General features: G+C 42.8%; 1 protein-coding gene across 5 annotated transcripts; it reads right to left on the bottom strand.

Moving 5' to 3' along the window:
- Positions 1-557: 557 nt before the first annotated feature.
- On the bottom strand, positions 558-11,671 carry PRNP (prion protein (Kanno blood group)). Of its 5 annotated transcripts, none has more exons than XM_082600645.1 (4): positions 11,543-11,671; positions 8,795-8,893; positions 6,344-7,273; positions 558-1,929 (listed from the first exon to the last, which is right to left on the bottom strand). In XM_082600645.1, exon 4 carries the CDS (start codon positions 1,917-1,919, stop codon positions 1,146-1,148), a length of 774 nt encoding a protein of 257 aa, XP_082456771.1. In that variant the 5' UTR covers positions 1,920-1,929; positions 6,344-7,273; positions 8,795-8,893; positions 11,543-11,671; the 3' UTR covers positions 558-1,145. The 5 variants fall into 5 exon arrangements, with proteins under 5 accessions (XP_082456771.1, XP_082456773.1, XP_082456770.1 ...); XM_082600647.1 differs by having other exon boundaries at positions 11,547-11,671; XM_082600644.1 differs by lacking the exon at positions 6,344-7,273 and having other exon boundaries at positions 11,543-11,662.
- Positions 11,672-13,128: the final 1,457 nt, after the last annotated feature.

Genomic DNA, 13,128 nt, shown 5'->3' with positions numbered 1-13,128 from the left:
AAGAAATGAAAGCATTTCTTTTCTTTGTACACTAATTGTTTTCTTCAGAACATAATCCTCTATATTTGCTGTTACACTCTTACCAGTCCAACACCAGTACTGGCCCAGGAAGGATTCAACCAAATGAATACCGTGGAAAAAAAAAAAAAAAAAAGAATACCGTGATTTTTATAGCTGCAGTTTCCTCTATGTTAAAATCTCCTGGCTTCATCCAAACAATGTTAAAATCATTCTGCTTTCCAGGTAAACAAACAAAAGAGATTTGCTATCAGTGTCCAGAAGGTAGTTTAATTAAAGTACCTTAATTATCTATAGTTTATATTACTAAAGAAAAGAATACCACATGAAGGTGCTTTAAACATCCAAAATGGGTGGCTGTCTCCGAGGGCACCTCTTCCATATGTTGGAAATTTTTAGTCTCAGAAGCCTTTCGTATTATGTTAGTTATGTTCATTCCCTGTGAAAATGTCCTCTGCCCAGAAGTCTAGTGTTGCACGAATATCCATTCTTGATGCAATAGCTGCTGTGTAACCTGTACTGCAAAATGCAAAACATCCTTACAGTTCTCTGAAGACAGAGGACACATGCTTTCCACCGGGTTGAGCCTGGGCCCACAAGCTAAGGATTTCTAGTTTTATTTTTTGAATGAATATTATGTGGCCTCCTTCCAGATTTGGCAAAAATGCTGTCTGAACAGGGAAATGCAGTCAGGTTTTCTTAAAACAAATGAGGAAATTGCTATAGAGTCACTGCTAAGATGGGACATTAGTGTACTGAGCTCTAGCTGGAGAAGGAGCTGGAGGTATTTAGGCAAAGGTATTTGAAGACTGCTTTGAGAATTGTTTTAGCCTCAATCTGTTGCACTAGACAAAAAATAAGCCTAGATCAACCAATGATTATTTGCTGTTACACTTTTACCAGTTCAGCGCTAGCGTTGGCCTATGAAGGATTCAATCAAATGGGGCTTGAATAAATAGCATCTCAGATCTACTTTCCATTTCCCAGTGCTGTAAGTGCCAAGGGTATTAACCTACAGGTGACGAACAGAGAAGCAAGAATGAGACACCACCACTAAAGGGCTGCAGGTAGATACACCCTCCCCCAACCTGGTGAAGATTAAGATGATGAAAACAGGAAGGCCTTCCTCAACCCACTATGAGGAAAATGAGGAAAGAGATGAGGAGGATCACAGGAGGGGAGGAGAAGAGGATCACACTTGCCCCTCTTTGGTAATAAGCCTGGTATTCTCTCTGGTACTGGGTGGTGCACATTTCCTCCACCACACGCTCCATCATCTTGATGTCCGTCTCAGTGAAGTTTTCCCCCTTGGTGGTGGTGGTAGTGACCGTGTGCTGCTTGACTGTGATGTTGACGCAGTCATGCACAAAGCTGTTCTGGTTGTTATACTGATCCACTGGCCTGTAGTATACCTGGTTGGGGTAACGGTACATGTTTTCACGATAGTAACGGTCCTCATAGTCACTGCCAAAATGTATAAGGGGCCTGCTCATGGCACTCCCCAGCATGTAGCCGCCAAGGCCCCCTACCACCGCCCCAGCTGCAGCAGCTCCTGCCACATGCTTCATGTTGGTTTTCGGCTTACTGGGCTTCCACTGATTGTGGGTGCCACCACCTTGACCCCAGCCTCCACCACCATGGGGCTGTCCCCAGCCACCACCGTGGGGCTGACCCCAGCCACCACCGTGGGGCTGTCCCCAGCCACCACCATGGGGCTGACCCCAGCCTCCCCCTCCCTGGGGTGGATAGCGGTTGCCTCCAGGACTGCCCTGTCCTGGGTATCGGCTCCCCCCAGTGTTCCATCCTCCTCCAGGCTTTGGTCGCTTCTTGCAGAGACCCATGTCACTCCACGTGGCCACAAAGAGAACCAGGATCCAATTGGCTATGTGGCTTTTCACCATGATGACTTATCTGCAAAATAAAGAGGGTGTCAGCGTTGTGTGTTTATGTTGAAAACACTTAACGTCCGCAGCATAATGACTGACTGCATAGCAGTGGCATCAGCTATAAATGTTCTTGGTCATAAATGTTCTTCACATTCCATGTGTTTTGCAACACTTACAGCAAAAGTAATTGTAGGTAAAGGGTTAACACAGCTCTTTCTCCTTCTCTCAGGACAAATTTGACCTTAAGATAATTTCTGGCTCTGTTTCCTAGAAACTTGATAAAGGTGGAATGCCAGCAACATTGCTTATGATAAAAATAACCTCTGGTTGATACATTGTATCTAAACTGGAAGAAACTATAAACACCTGGTGGGTTTGCCATAGCTTTGAGCTTCTCGGAAGTAGTGATTTGGGCTGTTATGAGGGATATGAGCTCCTGGAACCTCCCGAGACCCTGGCATGGCCCCTATGGAAGTGATTCTAATGTCCAGTTAGGAACACCCCAGGTAGGTGCTGAAATTATTAAATCACTTTCTAAATAGCTGGCTCATGTCCTCTTTCCTCCTGCAGGAATGTAAGCAGGAAATGTCTCCTTTGTTTGCTGCTGTCTCCTCAGGGCCTGGCACAGAGCATATACACAATAGATACCTGTTAAGTGAAGGAATTAATATCCTCTGAACATATAAATGCCAACAAGAATTTCCTCAAAGAAATTCTCAATACAATAAATTTTTGGAAACAGGAAATGTGCAAGATTCTGCAAGCCCACCTATAAATTCATTTTTCTCTCTATAGACAGAAACAAATGGGGCTGTTCAAAATGGGGTAGGGAAGGCTGTGTTCACAAGATTTGCAGTCACTCACTCACTGAATGAGTCTTAGTTCAGCATTTAATGGTTCGTGAGTGACTTATTTTCTCCTAATTTTTGGTAGAAAAGACACGTATCTTATATGAAAGGGCTAGCACGGCTTAGGAATAAACAAAGTATCCTGCATGATAATTTATGAACCTTTGCAGAATGTACATTCATCAATTAAAAACCTCCTTTCAGATTGAAGATTTCATTTACCCTGGGTGCTTGGTTCCAAGAGCAGAGATTAAAGACATATAGAATGATCATTAGTTTCTACTGTACCCCAATGTCAAACGATATGCTCCAAAATACCATGTGCCACAAAACCAAAAATGTCATACGTTGTAATGCTGATAGTAGTCTTATCCCAGCACTGGGACATCTTCAAATAAAAATGGCATCTAATATTATAAAATTATTTTTCATAACTTTCAGAACTAAAGACTAAATTGGATTATATTCAGAGGAAGACTGATTAAACAAATAAATGAATTAACATCCTGTTTGTTTCTACTATCATTATTGAAATGTCTTGGTGTAAATAAAAATATATTTGAAAGTTATAAGCCCAGTTAAACTGCTCAGAATATGCCAATTAGGATTTTTGGAGGCTCTTTTGTGTAAGGTCAGAGGGACAGGGTCCTGGGATATGCTGACTGGCCTCAATCTCGCATCCACATCTCCTGGCACTCAGTCTTCTGCAGGTCTGCTTCCCTGATCTATTCTCCATTTGCTAATGGGGCTCAGCTCTTGGCTTCCAGGCTGCTCACAATTCTGCTTAAACACCTCAGGGAATCGAACAAGGGGATTATCACCTTCTGGAAAGCTTGGTGTTTGACGTGGAAGATGAAAGACTGGAAGAATCGAGGTGGCACCCAGATTTCTGGATTGGGCAATTGTGTGGACAGAACAGAGAAGGTGGAGCAAGTCTGGAGGGAGACAAATGTGGTATGTGGCTTTGGCAATGCCATTATCAAGCTACAATGCCATTATCAAGCTGCCTACTGGGACAAGAGATACCAGTAGGCAGTTAGCTTGGTGAGTCTGGAGCTGAAGAATGACCATGGACTGGAGATACAGGTAATAGGGCATAAGGGCCATGGGCATATGTTGCTGATCAGTACTTTAAAACTGAATATTAAAGTTGTATGATCATAAACTATATTAAGACAAGATCATTTTAAAATCAGTTGAGAACAAAAATAGCAACATTTAATTATAAAAAGCATAAAAAATAACTACATTTTGAAGCAGAGAATCATTTCTAAGGATAAGGACTCAAAACTTAATGAGACCTTGGAGAATCTCTTTCTGTTTGTGATAAAATAGGGAAGATCTTATATTATTAATCCAAACTTCTCACTCTACAAATTAGGCCACCAAGATTCAGAAAAGTCAAGTGACATATCTATGATTATAGTGTTAATTAGTGAAATTGCTAGGAATAGAGACTAGGTTTCTGAATGTCTGGCTGTGCTACAACACTTCATATAAGATGCTCTCAGAGAATGGTCAGGTTGTGGCCTAACACTCTGGCACATTTGAAGACATTAACTATTTGACAACAGTCAATACCTATTTATCACTAAGAAAAATACTCTTAGTAGACTAGGAATAGGAGGTAACTTCCTTAACTTAATAAAGATTATATAACTAAAACAGCAAACACAATAAGTAAGTTTTGAATGTAGTCCCTTTAAGATCAGAAACAAGACAAGGATGTCCACTGCCACAGGACTGGAAGTCCTTCCAATGCCATATGCAAAGACAAAGAAGTAACTGGTGCAAGGACTCCAAGGAAAGAGCTCCAGCTGACAATATGTGGAATTAATGTCATCAAAAACATAGAAAATTCAACAGACTCAACAGAGGTAACACGAGACACCTAGAGTTCAGCAAGGCTGTGGGATACAAGATTGGCCTACAAAAATCAGCATTTCTCTACACCAGCAATAATCAACTAGAAAAAAAATTAATAAGATAGTAATAATTTCAACCCAAACTATAAAGTGTCTAGGATTGACTTAAGACTGAGGGAAAAAAAAAAAAAAGAACATTAGTAAAGAACAAAGAAGATGATCTGTAAACATGGAAAGGTCTTGGTTGGAACAACTTAGTACTATAAAGATGTCAATTACCCCCAAATGAACTTATAATAATAAAATGACAATCAAAATTCCACCTCGATTTTTTGAGGAATTCAATAAACCCACAAGGGGTAAGAAATGTCCGCGGGTAGCAAACTCAACCTTAAAAAAGAAAAGAGGAGAGAATCTACTGTTATCAGACATTAAATCCTATTACAAAACCATAGTAATAAACATGTAATAAATATGATAACAGTCTAGAAACGGACCTACAAAGGAAGCAGAATAGCAACTTCAGATATAAACCCATGTATATATTCTTTAGTACAAACATGATAAATGATAAATCGGACACCACAAATCAATGGAGAAGGAAACGTTTGTTTAGCAGATGCTTCTGGGAAACTGGAGGAAAATAAAACTAGGACCCTAACACCACATGCAAATGCAGACTCTAGAGACCTAACTGTGAAATGTAAAAGTTTTATGAATTAAAAATCTTTGTGGGGGGCTTCCCGGGTGGCGCAGAGGTTGAGAGTCCGCCTGCCGATGCAGGGAACACGGGTTCGTGCCCCGGTCCGGGAGGATCCCACATGCCGCGGAGTGGCTGGGCCCGTGAGCCATGGCCGCTGAGCCTGCGCGTCCGGAGCCTGTGCTCCGCAACGGGAGAGGCCACAACAGTGAGAGGCCCGCGTACAGCAAAAAAAAAAAGTGGGATGGATTGCCTTTCTATTAAATTATAAAAACAGATGTTAGAATCAATGCATTAAACAAATATTTATGGAACAGCTAGTACGTGCCAGTTTTTAAAGAAATAGAAAACTTGACAATAAACCATAGGAGAAATGGAGAAAAAAGTTACTGTACAATAGCCATTGATTAGTTTAACAAATATTTGTTGTCTTCTAAGGGTCTATCATTGTGCTGTGGCTGAGGACACAGTGGTGAGTAAGATGTTTAGTTTGTGGGTTCAAGGACTAAGGAAGATAAGTGTCTGGAACCTGAAAGACAGTGGGAAGCCATTTAAGGGTCTTAGGAGAATAACATCACAGGATCTTTTTCTTTTTTTTTTTTTAAACAAAGTTCACCCTGACTGTTGTGTAAGGAGAAAATTTGGGGGGCAAGAAAGGAAATGGTGAGACCACTTACAAAACGATTGAAGGAAGATGGTGGTGTGGCCTAGGACTGTGCCAATGCAGTTGAGGAGCTGTGAAAAAATGGGATGTATTTTGCAGAAAGAACCAATTAAGCAGATAGAGTGGATTGAGGAGTGAGAGTTGATCAGTTTTGTGGCTTTCATAGCCAGGCAGATGGTGGTGATGCCATTTATTGAAATAGAGGAAACGGATGGAGGGCCATGCTTGTGAGAGAAAATAAAGTTTTCATTTGGACATATTAACTTTGCTACATCTATGAGCCATTCAAGTGGGAGTATCAATTCAGGCAATTGTTATAAGAATCTGGAACTCAGTAGAGATAAACATTTGGGCAGCCTCACCTGAGAAGTGCTGTTAATAGCCAAGGGAATAAAGGATCGAAATTCAAACTCCAGTATTCTGAGTGAAGGGCTCACACTCTTAGCCATCCAACCTCCAGCAACATGGGTGCTAAAATCCAAAAGAAAATACCACCAAGCTGATTTTGATAGTTTAGTAAAAGAAGAATACACTGTGACCAATAAGGATTATTTAGAAATACAAAGATGGCTTAAAATCACGAAATCAATTAACCTATTAGTAGGTTAAGGAGAAAAAAACACAAAGATTCTCTGATGTTGAAAAGTTTTCAATTAAAATCTACATACATTCCTGATTTTTTAAGGTTAAGCTGTTGAAAAAATTTCCATAGAACTAGAAAGTAATCCCTTTCCATCTTCAAGAACAGCTATCACAGACACACAGCCCACACCCTACCTTAACTGAAAGAGGAAAGGCATTCTCCTTAATATAATGAACAAGACAAGAATGCAAGCAATTGCTGCTATTTTAGACTGTTATGGAGGTTCTAGCCAGGTATGAGTTTCTTTTTTTTTTTAATTAATTTATTTTATTTTTGGTTGCGTTGGGTCTTCGTTGCTGTGTGCGGGCTTTCTCCAGTTGTGGCAAGCAGGGGCTATTCTTCGTTGCGGTACGTGGGCTTCTCATCGCGGTGGCTTCTTTTGCTGCGGAGCATGGGCTCTAGGTGCGCAGGCTTCAGTAGCTGTGGCACATGGGCTTCAGTAGTTGTGGCTTGCAGGTTCTAGAGCTCAGGCTCAGTAGTTGTGGCGCATGGGCTTAGTTGCTCCGCGGCATGTGGGAGCTTCCTGGACCAGGGCTCAAACCCGTGTCCCCTGCACTGGCAGGCAGATTCTTAACCACTACGCCACCAGGGAAGTCCCAGGTATGATTTTCTATCTGGAAAATCCAGGAAAATCATCCAAAATTTTGTCCTAGAATAAATAAGTGAGCTTATTAAGGTGGCAGTTTTTGAAATCAACATATAGAAAAGAGTGAATACTCAAATCAGTTGTAATTATTTAGAAGATTTAGTGTGAAAAAAAAATCCCACTCATAGTGGCAACAAAATATTCAAAATATCTAAGATTTAACCTAAAAATAAATAGACCTTTTAGGAAGAAAGCTGGAAGACTGGAAAAAAAGAGAAAGACAGACAGTGTTTTTAGTTGGGAAAATCAAGACTGAAAGATACCAATTCACCTCCAAATAATCATAAAGTCAACGCAATTTCAGTCCTAATTTAAAGAGGATTTTAAGGAATATGATGAAATGATACTCAAAATTAAGAAGACTAAAGAAGTTATTGAGCAGGAAGAAAATCTAGGGTATACTTGGCCTGCCAGGCACCAGAATGCATTGCAAAACTAAAATAAATAAGATCATGTGGCATTAGTGCATGAGCAGAATGGCAGAGCGATGGAACTAGAGAGAAGGAACAAAAAAAGATCCATATATTATGTCATTCATCCTATTCCCATGGGGAATACACGGGACTGAGAATCAGAGCCAGGAGGAACTTGTCCAGTGGTCATGTGCCAGGGGCCAAACTTCTGATACTTAAAACATGTTATACTCTTGACACTTAATTGGTTAAATTGGGAACTGGCACCAAATAGCCCCCCTACCCCCCACTGCCCCAGAAAAATTTCCTGTCTTTCCTGAGCTAAGTGGAACTCATGTGTCATATTTTTATCTTTTGAGGTCATTGCCCCTTAAAGAGCCTAATGCAAGCTACTCAAAATTTTACAAACCGCTCTGGGGTGGGGGTTTTTCACGGGCACTGAGGCCTAGCCCTGGACTGAATAGGGCAAAGGGCCTGCATCTGATCCATCTTCAGAATTATGTGAACAGCTTGAAAAAAAAGCAACATTGCTAGAGCCTACCCCATACCCCAGGAGAATATGGTTAGAAGAAAAAGGATGAACAAACAGAAAAAATTATCCCAAATGTAAGAATTGCTACACATGCTATTCACTCAAGGATTATTTTGCTGCAGCCATCACAGCTTTAGATACAGGCATGTTTTGAATGTTTCACATGCAGCCGTTCACAACTGATAAACTGGCTGCCTTGGAAGAGGAAATAAGATCCGAAAAGAGAGACTGGAATAGGTAAATTAAAACTACAGCTTAGAAAAACTGTCACCTCATAAAACCTTTTGTCAGTGTTAATTTGGTACAGAAATGTTTGTAATGTTACTGCTTTTATTATACTATTTTTAAAATGGTTGCTTCCTTACATAGCTCAGAATGATTCTAGAGAAAGCCCTTTCCCTGCAAAATCAAGATGATTTTACAAGAAAGGATGATATAATAGGTGTGGGTTACATATGTAGATCCAAGTTGCCTCCGGAGCAAGGATTTGTGATCACAGCCTTTCGAGGCCCTTATCTTCTGTGACAGTTGGGAACTTTCAACCATCACAAGACCAGAGGGATTCCACAGGGTACGTACATCTGCTTTGGCTCAGCTAAGTTGGATTTGTGTCCCTGGGAAGACAGAATGCTTCGGCTTGGCTGAAACTGTTCAGTTTTCAAATATATTCAGGAGTCCCTAAAAACAAAACAAAACAAAACAAAAAACAGAAAAGAAAAAACTAGAATTGATAAATAAATCTAAGCACTGATTCTTTAAAAGAAAAACCCCATATATAAATTACTAAACCACTAATAAATCTACTCAAGGAAAAAAACGAGATAATATTTGAAAAAAAGAAATGAGGTCAGCTCAAAAAAGCAGCAGCAAACATGACACTGAGCTCTCCCTCTCCCACACACAGAAAGCCGTGGGTCCATTTCCTTAAAAAAATTAACTATGAACTATTTTAAAGATGTTATTTAGAAAAGCAATATATCAACAAAAAAAAGAAAATTAAAATAACCTGTATTTCTATTAAAACTTCATTTTTATTCAGATTTTTCACATATACATTAATAAACTGCATCTGAGTAAGTAGATGCAGTTTAGTAATCTGTACTTTGACTTGTCAGTTTTTTCCAATATATCGCAGACAGGCTCCAAAATCATGACTTGATGGTTACACAATGTTCTTTTCAGTTAATGTGTCATGATTTTCTTAGCTGCTGCCCTGCTGTTATACACTTAGGTTGCTTCTCCATTGGGTCTAATTTTAGATCATTCTGAATGTGTGTGCATATGGCTTTTATTTTTCCTTTCCTGTTGTTTCTTCCATTGCAAGTAAATTCCCAGGAGGGGGGTTTCTGGGTCTTGGCTTAAATGCATCACCAGATTGCTTTTCACAAATTTCATACAGATTCACAATGTCCCCAGTGCAGTGTGGCTAGGAAAAGAATAAAGGTATACATACCAAAGGTCAGTTTTACACAAACAGTTAATCTTGGCAAACTCCTGAAGTAGGTATAATTTCCTCTAGTTTATGAATGAACAAAAGGAGGATGAGGAAATTAGGTAACTGGTCCCAAGCTGTGAAATGATTAGTTGCAGAGCCATCTTTCTAACCCCAAAGCCCTGTCACCTCCCGGGATAACTGAATATGCAAATTTCTAGGCAACCTTCCAGCAGTGGTTGCTGTTACTGTTGTTTTTGCTAATAGTTGCAAAATGATAATACAGACTTACTTTAATTTGCATTGTATTCTATAAACGATTCATCATTTCACTGTTTATCTTTTATAATCTTGATATTCTCCTTTAACAAGTATGAAAAATTTGTGTCAGATAAAAACCATATACAAATCACATCCTAGCTCTGCTTTCTTTCCCTTTCTAGTTAGTTCTTTTTCATTGTAAGAGCTCCTCAGTGTTTGGGTAGGTAAAATTGTTCCTTTTCATTGGTGATATTTTTTTTCTTCTTCAAATCTGAGAGAGCTGTTGATTTTTCCAGAGGTCTGACATTTTTATTCAATTTTCTGTTCCTATTTTTTTCTGATAATTTGATTTGTGAAAATCTTTAATTCTATTATTCTACCTGGATTTTTTTTGCAAGGAAAAGGGAAACATTTCAAATGTTCAGCATGCTGGGAACTGCTTATTAAACCGTGATTGCTCTAAGTACAGGAAAATAACTCGGCCATGAGATGAGGATAATCATGATCAGGGAGGTGAAACTGCATTGTGTTGTGTACGAACTGGAGAAAAGGAAACTGAAAAACAGAAGGCAGTGGCTTTGACATGGTGAGGGTGGATGTGATGGTGGTGGGCTTATGATTTCAAAAAATCTATTTGCTACTGCTGATACAAATAGAAAAGGACAAAAACGAAAAAGGACTGCAAAAATGGACTTCTCCCCGTTGAATAATAATCAAACGTGAAAGTGCCACCCATACTAGCGGAGGAATGTGGTTCTCCGAGGGGCGCTGCCCGGCCCTGATCCCCGCTCTCGGAGTCCCCCTGACGGCCGAGTTCTCTCCTTCTAGAGGGACAGTCGAGACGGCGAAAAGCAAAGCCTGAGTCCGCCACACCTGAGCTCGCAGGAGACACTCTGCCGCCGGCACCTGGACGTCTCAGGCCCGGGAGTGAGGGCGGGGTCGCCCCAAGACTCCGCCCGCCGAGACCGGAAGCCCAGCTCACGCCAGCCTCTGCCGGTCCCCGGGGGTGCCAGAGACCCGCCCGCTGCTGCGTCCCGGGCACCTCCCGGCCGCGTGATGGCAGGCGGGGCCCCCTCTGGGGAGGAGGGCGGCGGCGGCGGCTGGGGGGGCCCCCAGACGCCCCGGGACTCCTCCCTGCCGAGGCCCTGGCCCCGGGTGGGCGCCCGCGTCCCCTCTGGGTATCGGGAGGGCCCGGACCCGCGCCTCTCCCTGGTCCTCCTCGCTGAGCGCCCCAGCGGAGCCCCTTTGCGGCCTTCGTTGGGTTCCCCGCGCCCATTCCCCAGACCTGTGGCCCCCTTGCCGGCGCTACTCGCCCATCCCACTCCCACCGTGGACGTGCGTGGGAGGGGGCCAGACTCCTCGACACTACCCACATCCCTCCAGAGGGGCCCCGGCCAGCCATGGCACCCGCCCCCATTCCGAGTAAATGGAGCTCGCCTAACCAGGAGGGCAAAACCAAGCCACGGCGTCCGAAAACCAACGCGCTCGCTGGGTAGGCCTGACGCGTTGCGCGCCCTCCGGACCCGGACCTGGCCGTGCGCCCTCGCACCTCGGCCCCAAGGCAGGGGTTCTGACGGCCGGCCTCTGCGCCCAGGGCCCCAGCTGGGAGGTTAAAGGGCGATGCGGCTGTTTACCTGCCTCTGCGGGAGAGAAGAAGCTCGCAGCTCGGCGGCTGTCAACGACTGGCGGCGAGGGCCGGCGTCAGCGCGGAGCAGAGGAGGAGATGCGGGGGCGGGGCCCGGAGGCGGCTGCCCGCGCCCAGGTCTTACGCGCAGAGGCCCAGCCCTGCCAAGCAGGCCCGGGAATCTGGGTCCCTTGGAAAAATGAGTTGGGATTCGCTTAGACGCTTGCGTCAACTAATATCGCCTCCCCGGCTGGCTCGTCACTCCATGAAGTTGCTTATTGACTATAAAAATCATCTTTAAAGGAAAATTCGGCCCAAAGCCCCAGCTCCACGTTACGTAATGGAGAACACGAGAAAATGAAAGATTAGGGAATGAGAAAGCAATTTCTGGAACTTTGGTAACCAGAAATTTCTAAAGAGGAAGAAAATTCTGCTACACTGGATTGAGCCCAGTTTGTGAATTTACACACATATCCTTAAAATCTGAGGCCTAGAAAGGACATTAGCCATCACCTGTTCCTTCATTTACTCAGTTCCTGCTCATTATATGCAAAAGAGATGATTTAGATTATGATATTCACAGATGAGGAAAACGCCCTCCATATAACCATATAACAAGTCCACTCTGGACATTACCTGAGGTTTCTTGTATAAAACATTGTGTGTTCTTGATCATTATTCCTGCCAAGAAATTAGGTAGGGGTTTGTCTCATGTGAAGGATGGCAAATGATAGAAGACAGGCGTTAGGGTTAGGGGGATCATATACATTATTACCCAAATTGGGGCGCTTTTGAGAGTACCAATATTAATTAAGCCGGGTCAATAGGCATAAACCTGGGGAAAATGAGACATCTAGTTCTCTTGTTATGGTCAAGAGGCTCCACTAAGCTTGTAAGGAAAGAGGTTTAAAAATATTGAGACACCCATTGGAAACAGGATTTGGTTTAAATACTTGTATCCCAGGGCGGCTCACTCAAGTGGGAGGGGACAAGTGAGGGAGGGGAGAAGCCAGGAGGATTGTGTAGAGTGGAGCGATGTGAAACAGCACTGGGGTGATGTTCATATGAATGTGGGTGAAAGAGTCCTGGTGATGTTTATATGAATGTGGGTCTGAAAGGTCTGCTTGGGAAGGGGAAATGAGAGGTAAAACATGACCATGGGATGGAGATGATTCAGTAACAGAACTGGATTGTGGCCAGTTAGAAATGAGTGTTAGGCAGTAATGCCAGGGCAGTTTTCTATCCAATCAGTCTTACATAATGATTAGGTTGACAGTGCTTTTAGAGCCTTACCTTCTTTCCTCAGAGATGGCTTATTGTGAGGTGAATTGGGGGCAGTGAAGCATCTCTTTGAGTCTTGAGCTGGGATGGGGCTGGGAGTGGCTGACCATATCAGACTGGGCAAGGGGCTGACTTGCCCCTGCCAGGAGGGGCCCTGTAAAGCTTGGTTAGAAGATGCCAAAACTCAGCTTTTTTCTCAAAAGAATCCTATGTCTACTGGCTGAATGCTTTCCTCCCTCCCCCCAACCAGGAAAATGCTCAAAAGGCAGAATACTTCTTGGGGGTTTGAGGGAACCGAATGGGATTGCCTTATGA

Source organism: Mesoplodon mirus, assembly GCF_964341445.2.
Source record: "Mesoplodon mirus genome assembly, chromosome: 15".
Classification (NCBI taxonomy): domain Eukaryota; kingdom Metazoa; phylum Chordata; class Mammalia; order Artiodactyla; family Ziphiidae; genus Mesoplodon; species Mesoplodon mirus.
The sequence above is the reverse complement of the archived record's forward strand: the minus strand, read 5'-3'. Positions and strand labels throughout refer to the sequence as shown.

Coding starts and splice junctions, on each gene's coding strand:
- PRNP (XM_082600645.1), bottom strand. CDS start 1,919: ATGGTGAAAAGCCACATAGCCAATTGGATCCTGGTTCTCTTTGTGGCC.